At 42.4% G+C, this 15,129-nt stretch overlaps 1 protein-coding gene across 1 annotated transcript in view; it reads left to right on the forward strand.

Moving 5' to 3' along the window:
* The first annotated feature begins 1,293 nt into the window (after positions 1 to 1,293).
* prkcg (protein kinase C, gamma) overlaps positions 1,294 to 15,129 on the forward strand; it is a 28,569-nt gene continuing 14,733 nt past the window's right edge. Inside the window, exons 1-7 of the mRNA XM_049584414.1 lie at positions 1,294 to 2,539; positions 3,570 to 3,816; positions 11,185 to 11,216; positions 11,334 to 11,416; positions 12,346 to 12,457; positions 13,969 to 14,097; positions 14,214 to 14,370. Coding sequence (XP_049440371.1) covers positions 3,575 to 3,816; positions 11,185 to 11,216; positions 11,334 to 11,416; positions 12,346 to 12,457; positions 13,969 to 14,097; positions 14,214 to 14,370 — 755 coding nt within the window. The 5' untranslated portion in view covers positions 1,294 to 2,539; positions 3,570 to 3,574. The remainder of the gene's footprint in view (positions 2,540 to 3,569; positions 3,817 to 11,184; positions 11,217 to 11,333; positions 11,417 to 12,345; positions 12,458 to 13,968; positions 14,098 to 14,213; positions 14,371 to 15,129) is intronic.

Raw genomic sequence — 15,129 nt, forward strand, 5'->3', positions numbered from 1 at the left:
TTGTAATTGTTCCTTAAGGGCTTGGTTTCTATTTTATTAATGAATTTAAGCAAGTTTCTGTATGTGAGTGCTTGCTTGTACTTGTATTACTTACCTTCTGGGGACAAATATTTGTTCATGCAGCACCTTTGTGGGGACTCAGCTACCATATGGGGACACAAAGCTGGTCCCCACAAGGGAAGCTATTGAGGTTTAGGAATGTGCTTATTTGCTTTCTACATGAAAGTTAGATGAAAAGATTGATATTCTCATGTCTGTGTGGTAAATATGAAGCTGGCAGCTGGTGCTCTTAGCTTAGCATAAAGACTACAAATGGGTAAACAGCTAGCCTGGCTATGTCCTGAGGCAAAAATGAAAAAAGCAGCACCCCTAAAGGTCACTAATTAACACATTATAGTGGTGTGGTAATCGAGGTCTCTGTTGGTTGCCTGGCAGCTGATCTGGGTGAAGAAACTGTCACATTAAAACAGGCCACATTTTGATTTTCGTAAGAACAAAACAAAGAGGATATAACATGTTAATCTTGATCTTTTGAGGCGCTGGCTATCATTTGTTTTGTCACACTCAGACAGATCCAGACTAGCTGTTTCCACCTGTTTTATGCTAAGCTAAGCTAACCAGCTGCTGGCACTAAATACACATAACAGCTACAGACGAGTCTTGGCAAGAAAGCAAATAAGTAAATCTCCCACAATGTTGTAACTGTCCCTTAAGGCTTGGTCTGTAGTTTATTCATGAATTTAATTAAGTTTCAGTATGTGTGTGTATAGATACTTGTATTGCTGACCTTCTAGGGACAAACAGTTATTCTTATAGCAGCTTTATGGGGACTTAGCTACCATATGGGGACAAAAAACTGTCACCACAAGGGAAGCCATTGAGGATTAGGGTAACACGGACAGTTTGACATTTTAGGAAATACACTTACTCACTTTCTACATGAAAGTTACACGAGAAGATTGATATTGTTATGTCTGTGTGGTAAATATGAAGCTGGTTAGCTTAGCTTAGGATAAAGACTAGAAACAGGGGTAAATGGATAGTCCGGCTCAGTCCAAAGGGTAAAAAAAAACAACAACTGTTAATCAGCATCCTTAAAGCTCAGTAATTAACACATTGTAGTCGTGTCTCTGTTGCCTGGCAGCTGATCTGGGCCAAGAAATAGTCTGGCACATAAAAAAGGCAAATTGTTTTTTTTTTTTTATGAGGATAAAAAAAAAAAAAAACAGGATATAATATGTAGAGGTGCTGGCTGGCAATTTTTTTGTCACACACAGATCCAGACCAGCTGTGTCCACCTGTTTCTGGTCTTTATGCTAAGCTAAGCTAACCAGCTGCTGGCTCTAATTACACATACCAGCTACAGACATCAAGAAAGCAAATAAGTCAGTCTCCTGAAATGTTGTAAATATTCCTTAAGGCTTGGTTTGTATTTTATTAATGAATTCAAGCCAATTCCTAACATGTTTCTGTGTGTGTGTGCATGTGTGTGTCCTTGACAGTGTGTGGGCAATCAATGGACAAACAGCCCCTCTCTCTTGGAAACTACTCTTCCCATCAGGCTTAGCTGACCTGGTTTCAGTGCACAGTGGAGCAGTGTTATCGTGTCACCACTCGCTCTGATCTCAGAACAAATTTCAGATGCAGTGAACGTACTGTTAACGGCACTGTTGCAGAAAAGATTAACAGGGTTGTTTATTGCACAGGCCTGTTGATCCCTCAGTCATTTGAATCTGCTGCCGTGACTTTTAACTCTTTTTTTCCCGTGTCAGCTGTGTCTAACTGACCATTTGTTGGACTCTCCACCTCTGAAACTCTCTGCTCTTTTCTTCCAGATTGGATACGCTCTCTCCTCTTCCTCTTCCTCCCTCCGTCTGGCACTAGAGGAAGTGAGAGACAGTTGGCGCTTGCTTGTCCATACTGTATTGGTGGTGGCAAAATGGCAGCTTCTGTCTCAGCCGTCCTCCTTCCTCTACCTCCCTCACCCTCTCCTGAGAGAAGTAACCCAGATTTCCAAATGAATCGCTGCCTGTTCCCCTCAATCTTTCTTCTCTCTCTCTCTCTCTCTCTCTCTCTGTCTCTCCGTCTCTCTCTCTTTCTCTCTCTCCATCTCTCGTCCTCTTCTTAGTAAAAACAGAATCAATCTTGGAAAGAGAATACCACCTCTCTATCTCGTCCTCCTCCTCACCCTGCCGCTGGGTTAACGGATATATACCACTTCACTCCTCTATCTTTGGTTCCTAGAAAGCTTGAGTCTCTTGAAACGCTTGTTGCTTTTTGTCGTAATAGGTTTTTCTTTTTTTTCCCTTTTTTTTTTTTTAAAATTAAATCTCGGCTGATTCTTTTCTACTCGCCACAGCACTACTTCTCTTGGTCTCTTCTTTCCATCTTTCTTTTTTTTTGTGAGGTGACCAGCTACAGGTGTGACACATTAGTCTGTCTTTTGAAGTGAGCCAAACGAGGAGAAGAGAAGGGGAAGAGGAAGAGAAGAAAGCTGACCTTTAGTCGAGCCTTTCCTCCGAAAACACCACAAATTCAGGTATTGTTATCTCCGCCATATGGGTGTGCGCCCGTTTTCAGAACATATTTTTCATCTTGTCATTATTTTACTAATTTCTTAGCACTGTGCCATTTTTCTCGCCATTCTCCTTGTTCACCCCTTTTGATTGATTTGCTTCTGCTTCTTTGCTGAGACACCATCATTTCATCACTTTTTTCTGCCTTGTTTTTTTTTTTTTGCTATGGGGTTATTTATTTATTCATTAAATCTCTGTTGGTGTTTCATTTATCATTTAGTAGCGTGCAACCTCTTGCACCACAATCTCTTACATTTGCCGTTTTGCACTTTTTCCAGCGTTTCTCATTCCCTGTAGACGTGTACATGTTATTCTGTTCTAAACTTTACTTCAGAAATGGGACTAATTGCTAATAAGGGCAGGCAGGAAGTCGAGTTAGGATACTGACTCTAATATTGGAGCAGGTGGTGGGGGTGTTGTTGACATGGCAACAGGAGGTAGAGTTGACATGACGACCAGGGGGCGGGGGGAGGGGGGGGGGGGCAATCATAGCTGCCAGGGAGATGAAGATATCAGGGGTACAGTGAGAGGGAGATGGAGGTAGAATGGACAGGCCGTATGTGGGACACACAGTGAGTCGCACTAATCGTTTAGTGTCTCGGAGTCTCTTAGGAGAGTTCTGTCTCTGTATGTGAATTAACCTCCCTGTCTCCCTCATTACACCTCTCTTTTCTCCATCATTCTCACTCTTGTCGTTTTCCCTCCATCTTCTTCTGCACTTCCGGTCCGTTCTCGATCTTTCTCTCCATCGCGTCACTCCTTCGCTGCTCCCTATATCCCTTGTGCCATTAATACAACTCTTGTCGCTACCATGACCCAGTACACTCTCCATCCCTCCTCCTCCCACTCCTCCTCCTCCCCGTCCTTGCCTCCTCCCATCCTCCCTCTCGCATGTTCAAGGTCTTTTGCCTGTGCAACTCTATACCCTCCTTACTGACACTCATCATCCATTCCCCCTTCTCCCTCCCTCTCTCTATCCACTGTATCCTCCAGGCATCATGTCGACCCCGGTCTCCCCTTCCCCCTCCCTGTCACCTTTGACACTGGCCTCCCCTGCATCGGCGACCTCCCCGGGTGCCTCCCCTCTACCCTCGCCCCTCTCCCCCCCAGCCAGGGTGCCTGTGTTCCAGAGGAAGGGAGCGCTCAAACACAAGAGAATTGTCGAGGTGAAAGACCATCAGTTCACGGCTCGCTTCTTCAAACAGCCCACCTTCTGCAGCCACTGCACCGACTTCATCTGGTACCACACACACTCACACAGTCTCACACACACACACAGAGCTGCACATTTACACAGAAACCAACCCGGCAGTTCATAAGCCGCCTCCTCAGACATCCCACTACTCCATCTGACTCTCAATTCCTCTGCACTTTTTTTTTGTCTTTTACAAGATCCAGCTGCCTGCTGGAGAAACAGCCTACACTCCGTAGCCACCACACTGACCCGATCTGATCATATAACCTCACCTCCACACTGCAGCCCACACAATATGGGAGCTACTTGAGGAACTTGTGCTTACACACATGCAGACGCACATACAGTATGCACACAAGCAAGAACCTAATTAGCACACAGATTTTTTTTTCCAGGATGAATTCTTGCACACAGAAGAAGAGTAAATTTAAACATGCACAAACACACACAGGTGAAATTATTCAGATCTAAAAGGAACACTCTTTAGTGTGTCACTCCCAGAGATTTGGGAAACTCACTAACCTGGCATCGCCAGTCTTGAACCTTCCAGTTCATTTTTGATTTCCAGAGGGCGTCATCAACGGGCACAGACCAGAATACCTCTCGATGCCATTGGATAGAGCTACAACTAGTCAAATCAATGCAATGTGACCTACAGTACAACCAATCAGAGCAACAAAATGGGTGACGTAGTGCTGAGCGACACACGCAAGATTGGGCAGTGTGGACTAGAGCATGGCTCGGGCCGCATTTTCCTGACTGAACCCAACCCGAGTCCAAACCGGTTATAACTGAGCCTGGCCCGACCCCGACAGCCTTTCTGAGTTTTAAGTCCGAACCCGACCCGAGCTCGACATAGTTATTGTTATCATGGTAACAGCTTGTCTGTTTACCATGATCACATGTGGACAGTGTGTAAATGACCATCAAAAGGCTGCTGTTACGCGCAGTCAATCAAGCGGCATGCACAGCAGCGCAGCACAGCACACACTCTCAGTTGGAGCAGAGCCTGTGTTGCTTTCAGGCGTTGTCACGTAAATAACAAATTCCAGCATTTGAATATGCCATAGCACAACACAGCAGCATGTCAAGTGGGCCAAACCCAAGCAAAATTTCTGTTTTGTTATCCAAACCCGGCCTGACCCATTGGGTTCTGACGATCCCGTCGGGCTCGGGTCGGGTAACCACACTCTGGTGTGGGCTTATTTTCAAGCAAAAAATGGTGGCTTGGTCTCAAACTTTCTCAAATTACAGCTAACAGTACGCTAAAATGTGTTTCTGTAAACATTTGAGATGGAAAATAGGCAGTGCAGTAACTGAATCTTGATTCATATTTGATCAGCGCTGCCGAGTTTGACAGTTTCATCCGAGATTTGTAAGCCTGGTGTGTTGCACTGGATGGAGCAGACTGGACAGAATTACAACCAATCAGAGCAACAAAAAGTGTGACATGTGACTTTTCAAATCTGGACTGGTGACGCTCCTCTGTCAAACTCACCCCTTATGAGATTAATGGTTGTGATTGGCCTGGCCCAAAATGGGGGACCAGGCGCACCTGCTAGAGCACATGAAACATGTGCTCCAGATTTGTCCTCTGCCCAGGCTAAGAACTCACGAGGGACAGAATAAAACAAGAATAGTTAAGATTAACCGAGATATTCTGACCTTTAGTCTGTAGTGTGTGCCAGTCTCCAAGCATGCTTGTTACTGCAAGTCCCATAATGCAACTCAGTGGCCACTTTCATGTGGTCCCGCCATCCCACCATGATTAGGGTTATTTTTCAGTCTTTTGAGAAAACTGTTTTCAGAGATTGAGTCGTACTTCTTCTAACTGGTAAACTGCACTTCATGCATAAAATTCACAGAGTTCACCTTTAGTGTGAATACCACAACATAAAATAATGCTTCATCAGAAAGAATCAGAAGCATTCAGAAATACTCCAGAGTACTTTAAGAATTCAGATCTTTAATAAGCATAAGCAGTTAAATGAACTCAGGTACCAACAGAACAATTTCTAAAATTTAATGTGTTTTGTAGTGTTTGATTTTTAATGTGTTTATATATAATTAGTATTTAATTAGATCTACAGTAACTATTTTATAAACTGCTGGAGTTTGTGCTTGTCGTTGTCCAGTAAAAACTAAATTTCTCCAAATTTGGTGAATTTTTCAGATGAGCTAAAAGTGCTTCTTTATTGGTTTGGAAAATTCTCTTTCTTCTTACGCTGCAAAAAACATTAGATAGTGTGGGGATAAATTAGGACAAAAATGGAAGACGAGGCAGTCTGAAGGCTGAAAAAGGGCTGTTTTTCTCATGAAATTATCTTTTGGAGATACAGTAGGGCAGGGATGATTTTTTTTTTTAGCATTTACAGGTGAATGCAGAGGAACAAAATATTCTGGATAAGAGTGGAGAGGCAGCATAAACAAGAGACAAAAGAAAGAAAAGAAAAGGAAATGTAAAGTACCAGTGTCTTAAAACTGTACTGGAGTACAGTACTTTAGTAGATGTATGACCTCTGTGACATGCAGGCATATGGGTATTCATGTAATAAATGCCCATACAGACAACCATGCAGAGAGCTTGTTCTGTCCAATGAAGCTGTGAGTCATTGTGTGTGTAAGTGGTTGTGTGATTCTGTGTGTGAGTGTGTGTGTGACATATGGTGGTGGTGTATGTCGGATGCAGAGCGGTGCTTGTGCCAGCAGCCTCTGGGTAGCTTTCAGGACATTTCTCCAACTGGCTTGTGTCTTGGCCGTGGTAGCAGCACTTAGTTCAGGGTGAAAACTCTTTTCCTTCACACAGGATGTCGGAGCAGCAGCTCTCAACCTGGGCGCCGAAGCCCCTGGGGGGGATTGGTACATTAATTAAAGACTAAGAAAAGATTCTAATTTTGAAATGTAAATATCTGGTTTATTAAGTCAGGTTCTGAAAGGGAATGGGTTGTACCTTGTACGGCACCTTCAATTATCATCAATTAAGTGAAATTTTCTCAAAAGGGAAAAAGTGTCACACAGTTCAATGTGTGTTTGGAGTCCTGCTGCTCTAATGGGTCCTAAATTAAGAACACTGCTTACACTAAAAGTCTCTGAATAACTCCAGATAACAGTATGCTTTAAACTGATATGGGAACAGATCCAACAGGCATTTTTCCACAGTAGATATTTTGACTTGTCACAGAAGAAAATTACAGGTGTTACAAAATTTAGGCTGTAACAATGGCTTTGTTTTATTTAAGTGTCCCATTAACTCATGACTCTGTGACTGAGCCAGCATGTACACCTTAAGTTAAGATTTTTCTAAAAGTCCATGTTAAGACTTGAAACCAGTCAAATCATTAATGTGCACCTCCTCCTGTACTGCCTTAATATGCACATTCAGCACATCCAGTGCATCAAAACTTTTTTTCTAGTTGGAGCTGTGTCTCGTTTTTAAACTGTATGGTTTGACTAAAATGAACAATGACAGCAATATAGTCCACGATGAGCAGCGTTGAAAGTGTTGCATTTATCTTGCAAGTGTGCTCTTCTTTAACGTTTTGTTTACTTCCTGGATTTTTCCTGCATGGAAATTCTGACCAATCAAGAGCAGCTCTCTTGTGTAATACATTTGATCTGGTCCGCTTGTAAATGCTGCCATGAGAACACGAACTAACTAGGCAATTATGCAACTTTGTAACAAAGTTAGTCTCTGATTCAGACCAAAGCAAGACAACTCTAGGTCTGAAAGCACCCATAGTTAAACCATTGAACAACAGACTATATGTATCACAAGCTTGAGCGCAAGCATACAAATGGTTATCATGGAAACTGTAGTATTTTACCACTGTGAAATCTCTTTCAATGCAGTAAATGCCTTAACATTGTTACTTAACTAAGGAGACCCTCTAAGGGATTCTGTGCAACACCCTTAAGTAAGTCCCTCAGCTTAGGAAAAATTAAGTCTGAAGCGCCACAGGTAAGGAGAAAACCTGAGGTGTTTTGTACAACTGGCTCAGGACCTTGAAACTGAAGCAGCTAAATGGAATTCAGCCATCACTAAGGTCTTCCTAAGTCCCGCCCCTTTTTGCTCCGTGCTCCAATAACAGTTGAGCAAGCATAGAACCCAGCTGAACCTTGGTCAGCTTTTACAAATTTCTAAGATGGCTAAAAGATGTGAGAGTGGGACTGTAAGGGCCCATTTATGCTCCCTTTACGTACAAAAATGTATATGTCCGTTTCAAACGATGTTACCGTCACTTCCCACATACTTCCATGCGCCCTTTACATTGGCATGGATGTTAACCAATATATCCACCAGGAGGCAGCCCAATGTCAAAAGTTTATGACAGCAACAAACTCAAAAACAAACATGGCGACTGTGGAGGAGATATTGATAATGTACCTCTTGCATAAAAGACAAAAACAGGCAGCGTTGTAGGAGGTGGTGGTCGGTGAGGCCGTTAAATACAAAGCGACTGGAGGACGGAGAATTCTTTTCTCTAGTACTGCTGATGAGAGAAATTGAATTGTTATTTCTTCTTCTTCGTGTCTCACTAGAGCTACGTATTGGGTAGTGACAGCAACACTACCCCCACGGTTCCCGGTGGTACTACTCCGTTTGGCCTGTATCCGTAAGCTTTATGGAAACGTACAGAAATACGGATGAAATGAACGCAGAGAACGGACAGAAGGCTCCGTCCGTATCTGGATCCGTATTTAACGTTGAGCATAAATGGGCCCTTACAGTCTTGATGGACACATCACATTATGTATAGTCACATCTTAAGTTAGCTAATGTTAGCAGATTGCTAGCTAATTAGCTTAGGAGGAGTTAGCCTATAAATTAGATCATCAGCCAGGCTTCGTCCTTATTTATGGCGTAATATGACAGGGTGGCCACGGGTCCTAAAAAAGTCTAGAAATGTCTAAAATACATGTTTACTACTAAAAGCATTATTAAATTGTCTTAAATTCTGATTGAATGGTTCTTGAATGTTTTTCGTCACATCACCAATGTTATTTTTGGTGTTGGTGCTACAGGAAAAGATAATCCTAACAGGAGGGAAACACTGTTTGACTCAGTTCCAAACTTCGACACAACAACTGTACCTGAGCAATGCCCCTATTTTTGCTCCCTCACACAGTAATATCGAGCAATGAGTCTGCATTTTTATTTATTAATTATTTATTTGAGAAAAGGGACAGTGTGCTTTAATCAACATTTTAACAAAAGTAAATGCACCAGAATTAGCTGGAAGGCTAGTTTTTATCGACACTCCCTTCAACTGCTGTAAAAATCAGCATCCTAGAAAAATCAAAAACGACAATGAAATACAGCATGTGAAACCAGTCAGAACATATTGTGTTATAGCAAAAAACACATCACATAGTTACAGACAATCCATCACATTTTACAGTTGAAGTTAAACCATGACCTTGCAAGCTATGGAAAAATAGGAAAGTGCAAGTGTAAGGACAAATAGCTTAAACGAATAACAACAATTACTCGTGATCATTAAACCCAGAGCCTGGAAATGTGTACGAAGCAAACTGTGCTGTATGTCGAAAATATTTCAGATGCAGTAAAATGGGGATCAGGGCTGTAAGCACAGAAAGTATCAGGGTCATTTTTACTGTTCATTTTGAACTGACATCAATGTGTTCACTTGGAAAGACTATATTTTCACTTCAGTGTGTCTTTCCATTACAAATTTGGTCTTAGATTTCTTTGACAGTGGTCTTTAAAAGGTCTTAAGGAGTCTTAACTTTAACTTGTGTATACCTGCAGACACCCTGTGTCAAAGAGATTTGGAAAAGAACAGGTGTGTTGCTGACACATCTTAAAGATGGCATGAATTATTGTTAGCCAGAAAAGATCAAGGCTTACGTTCCTTCATTTATATTTTCTCTGTAAAGCTATGTGCCGACCCAAAGTAACTAACATAACTTACTACTGTATAGAGACTGATGTGAGGTCTGTATTCAGTAATGAATACATAGACACTAGTATAACACTGATCCCCAGAAGGGGAAAGGGGGCCGCATACCCAACAGTGCAGGAGCAATATTGACTGATTGTCTTGTCATCCTTGGTCTCGACTTCTCCCTTTTGTTCGTCGAGACCGGAAGCATCAGTATGCATTGTTTATAAAAGTTAACATCGTCAACATATCCTTCCATCGCATACTGTAGTCCTTGATGTCAGGTTCTTGAAGCTATATTGTCTGACACCCAGAAAGTTTCAAATAAACACTGTGGCACCGGCTGGATGTAGCAGGCGCCGCCATGTTTCTTTTAGTCAAGCTTGTCCGACTTAGCAACAGTAACTAAGGAGGGCAGCACGTAGGATTGAGCAATTGTGTACTGTCACAATGTCTTCATTGAAAAAGACCTTTTACAGAGACAAAGTCCTGTTTTTCCCTCTTAGAATGTATTTTAATTTCTCTTTAATAGATTATTTGTAATTTGAAATGAATACTCAATAGTCCAGCATGTTTATAAATAGTCGGGTCAGTTTCATATAGTTCTTCTAGTGGTTTTTAATGGCAGCTTTTTATGTATTTGCATATGTTTTTCAGTGTGTCATTACATTTAAAATGCAGTGAATTCCCTGTGATATCTGCCCAGGATGCAACACTGTCATTCCTCTCCAGATCCATACCTGGCTCTCTCATGCTCTCTGCTGGTCAAAAAGCAGAACTGAATTTAACACACTCAAGACTGCTGCAGACAGAGACTTCAGCTGAATGCTGATCAAGGATCAGATTACCCTCTGCAACCCCATCTTTAATTATTACCCAGCCAGATGGTGAACTGATTTTAGATCAGTGATTATGGTCAGTTTCCTATGAACCCCTGGGCCTTTCCAGTATGATTGTGGAGGAGCTCTCGGCGGTGTCTTGTTCGTCTGCCTTTCTAATCAAAACTTGATTCACAGCAGGCAAGCCGCTGAGTGGACTCTTTAGTCAATCAATGGCTTTAATTATTCAATTAAAGCTCTGAGGAGACGCTGGAAACGAGCCAACACCGCAGTTCTGGAAACAGGAGAATTGTGTTTGTGTGTGCATGTGTGTCTGTGTGTGTGTGTGTGTGTGTCTGTGACGATGATTGACACCACTTGACCTGGTCAGCAGTGTGGCTTAGAGAAGAGAGACACACATAATGACTTTGTTTATCACGTCGGTAGCCTCTAACACAGCTAGTGGTGTTTGTTTTTTGATGAGACAGAGTTTGTTCTCAACTTGTGCCTGCATGTCTGCTGGTCTTAAAACAGGACGGAATAATGCAACAGCACTATCTCGGTCTCTGCACTGTTATCTTTTCTCCTCTGGCTGAGGAAACAGTCTCAGAAAAAGCAAAATATTTCACCTTAAAGAAGAGTAAGAGAAGATTGTATTTGTGTCTTAATCCATGTGCCTTTTTTTCACTCAGGGGCATCGGCAAACAGGGATTCCAATGTCAAGGTAAAGATAAACTTGGTGTTATTGTCTTTTTTTCCTAAGTATTTAATCTTCTCAGATGATTTTCTCAGTGTGACCGAGTCATTTCTGAGGATATTTCTTTCTTTGTGATTCCTCTAGTCTGCAGTTTTGTGGTCCACAAAAGATGTCACGAGTTTGTGACCTTCACTTGTCCCGGCTCTGTGGCGGCCCCCAGACCAGATGTAAGCAGAATATATCCGTTACTTTGATGTCTGCCTTCCTCTCACTTTCTCTCTTTCATTTTTTTGTCAAGACCCAGCCCGTCATCATCATATTTAGCCATCCGCTCCGTGCCAGGAACACGTGTGTGTGACTCATTCGTCAATCCATACATCCTTCTTGTCGCGCAGCCTTGTCCCATCTATGACGTCTGCACTCATGTCATGTCATGTCATCCTACAAGGCCTCAGAGATGCAGCGGGTTGGAGATAGAGAGTGAGGGAGATGCAGGTGGAGGGGCTGATAAGAGGGAGAATTAGAGGAGGGGAGCGAGAGCAACAGACTGCTCAGTCCTCCTCTCTGTGGCATTTTCAGGATTTCAAGGAGATTTGTCTTTTCTTCACGTGTTTTTTTTTTCTGCCAGCCAAATAAACTGCCTCAGAAATTAGGTCAAGGGGAACATGTGTATGACTGTGTGTGTGTTGGAGTGGAAAAAATGGATGAGAGAGTGAAAGGAACACACACAGAGGAGAAACAGGGTGACGGTGTTTTTAAATAGCAGCTCAGAGGGAAAACAGTTTCAGAGAAGGTGGTGTGTGGAGAGTGGTGGTGGGGTCTGATGAGCTGTAGAGAGATAAAAATGATTCATCCCTCTCTGCACAGTATACACACACACACACACACACACACACACACACACACAGCCTTGCCTAGATGCACTCTCATTTATATGTCCTCTCCCAGTGGAGAAATCTAATTGGCTTGTTCATGAATACCCCACTCAACATCTCTCCACTAATCATACTCTGCATGTATGTGTGTAAATGTGTGTGTGTTCACAGGTTCTTCCATGGTCACGCTCTGTGTGTGTGTGTGTGTGTGTGTGTGTGTGTGTGTGTGTGTGTGTGTGTGTGTGTGTTTTCTCAATGCTGAATTTCTGTTATTTTTTCAGGACCTGAAGAGTCAGCACACATTTAAGGTCCACACTTACTCCAGTCCCACCTTCTGCGACCACTGTGGCTCACTGCTGTACGGCCTCATACACCAGGGCATGAAATGCGGCAGTGAGTTTCATCACATATAACTAACCTTACAAATCAGTTCACACAGGCACATTATTGGGACTCACCTCCCAGCTGGGTAAAGCTAGTCCCAGCAAAATTAGCCTCCAAAATTTAGAGTTGACTCGATTAAGCTTATGTTTAGGGTATGTTACACGCTTCTTGCTGATGAGATTAGCAACTCAGCCTGGTCTCACTCCCAGGGCGTCAAAATACATCGCTTGGACAGTGTCTCCAGCATTGCTGTTATAATGCCGAGAGCACGCTTTAGCATATGTATAAGACACAACAGGCCTTCAACCGACCAAACCCATCCACATTATTAGAGGTTCAGAGTCACAGATAGAGTGTCAAGAGCACAAAAGTCCCCTTGGAGTTGGTCTGAGGGGACATGGATGGGCCCAACATGTACAGGACTTTGACCTAGGAGACCAGTGTTTGTGTCCTGTGTCAAACTAAACGTCAGTGTTGTTAGTCATGTTAGTCACTAGTCATGTGAGTCTACTGATGTGACTAACATCAACCACGATCTTTTCCAAAATCTACCCAAGTGGTTTTGTTGCCTAAACCTAACTGTCGACCCCCTAGGCATGTGATTAGACTCATGTGACTTACCACTGACCCCTTCTGCATGAGGATACATGCAAATGCTGCCCCTGGTGCCATCATAATAACACTGGGGGCTTCTGCCCAAGTGTCAAAATATGACGAGTAGGGATGAGATCACGTTGGGCAACCAGCTCAAGAAGAGCTTATCAAGAGATTATCAAGAAATAATCCAGTACATAACCAGCTGTAAAACCATGGTTCATTTTAACACTTACAAAACATGTTAAAGGTCTGGAGTGTAGGATTTAGCGACACCTAGTGGAGAGGTTGCTGATAACCACCAACTGAAACTTCTCCATGTACCAAGCATGTAGAAGAACTACAATTGCCGACATGAAAACGCAAATGGTCCTATCTGGAGCCAGTGTCTTGTCCACTCTGGGAAACAACATTGCAGACTTTGTGGAAGAAGACACACTCCATATGTAGATATAAAACAAAATGATTCTTAGTTTCAGGTGATTAAACACTAATGAAAACATAGGTATGAATATTATGTACCATTTCTGCTCATAGATGCCCCTAAATCCTACAAACTGAGCTTTAGAGTTACTGCAAATTTTGTCATCCTCAGTTCGAGCCAGGCCCTCTCTTTCCCCCCCAGTCTTTATGCTGAGCTAAGCTAACCAGCTACTGGCAATAGACCCATAGTTACAGTAAAGACATAACAGTTGTATCAGATTTCCTATTAGACGCTCGACAAGAAAGCAAATAAGTGCATTACCAAAAATGTTGACATGTTCCTTTAAGTTAGGATCAGGGTTAGATATACGGTATATTAAGCATTTGTCTGACACTCAATGTGATATACAAGAAACATTTTATAATTTTTAAGCTTCTTATTTATCTATTTACTGTTTGTTCTGCATGTGTTTGTTTATACTTGTTTATCTTTGTATCGTGAGGTTGTGACATGAACGTGCATCGACGATGTGAGACCAGCGTTCCCAGTCTCTGTGGCCAGGACCACACAGAGAAGAGAGGGAGGATCCACCTGACTGTCCGAGGAGAGAAGGAGGACGTCTTTGTCACAGGTGAGAGACACAGCTGGATCACAGAAAGTGTTTTAAAACCAACAGTAGGATTACGCAGGTAATAAAGGATTTCTCTCTCCCTCTCTGCGCTCTCTATTATTCTACTCTCTCTTCAGTGCGGGAGGCTCGTAACCTGATGCCCATGGATCCAAACGGCCTGTCAGACCCGTATGTTAAACTGAAATTGATTCCGGACCCGAAGAGCCACAGCAAACAGAAGACCAAGACCATCCGCTCAACACTCAATCCCGTCTGGAATGAGAGTTTCACCTTGTGAGTCCTTGTGTGCTTTAATCGAAGGTGGAAAATGTAAACCTGTCGGGGATCAAAAAAGTCCCTGAAACTGGAATTACTGAGTCATAAAAAGCACCATGAAAGAAAAAGATGAGAGGGTAGAATATAAGTTTAATATATGCAGCTTATATACATGAACAGTGTGTCCTTAATACCTTTATGTTTGCATTTTTTCTGATTTTCAGTAGAATTAAAGCTTCAGTGTGAAGGATTTAGGAGGATATAGTGGCAGAAATGGAATATAATATACCAAGTAGCTATAATGTCTTGAAAGTATAATCACTTGAAAATGAGAACTGTATTTTTTTTTGTTAACTTAGAAGGAGACATATTTGTTTACGTAGAGAGCTAGTCCTCATCCACCGAGATCACCATGTTGCACAGCCAGAAGCCCAGAACAGACAAACCAAACACTGGCTCCAGATAGGGCCATTTGCTTTTTTAGCAGCTTCTCTGCGACAGGCAGACAGATTTTTAATGTGAGAATGCTTAATGCAGTGTTTTTTTTACTGGTTTATTTCACTGGGTCCATTTGTTTTGGAGAGAAAGAGACCTCTGTGGATAATTTGACTACTGGTAAAAACCTCCTGAACATCTGACTCTTAAGCTAATGGAGAAAAAAAGTTGAGCACATATTAGCAGGTGTTGGGCTAGCGGCCTGTCTGCTACGAGCTGAACAGTGTTGGAGAAACAATTTTTTCGTAGGTGAAACTGCTTTATTCAGTGTTTGTATCAGTT

This window comes from Epinephelus fuscoguttatus, linkage group LG8 (assembly GCF_011397635.1).
Source record: "Epinephelus fuscoguttatus linkage group LG8, E.fuscoguttatus.final_Chr_v1".
In the NCBI taxonomy this organism is placed as follows: domain Eukaryota; kingdom Metazoa; phylum Chordata; class Actinopteri; order Perciformes; family Serranidae; genus Epinephelus; species Epinephelus fuscoguttatus.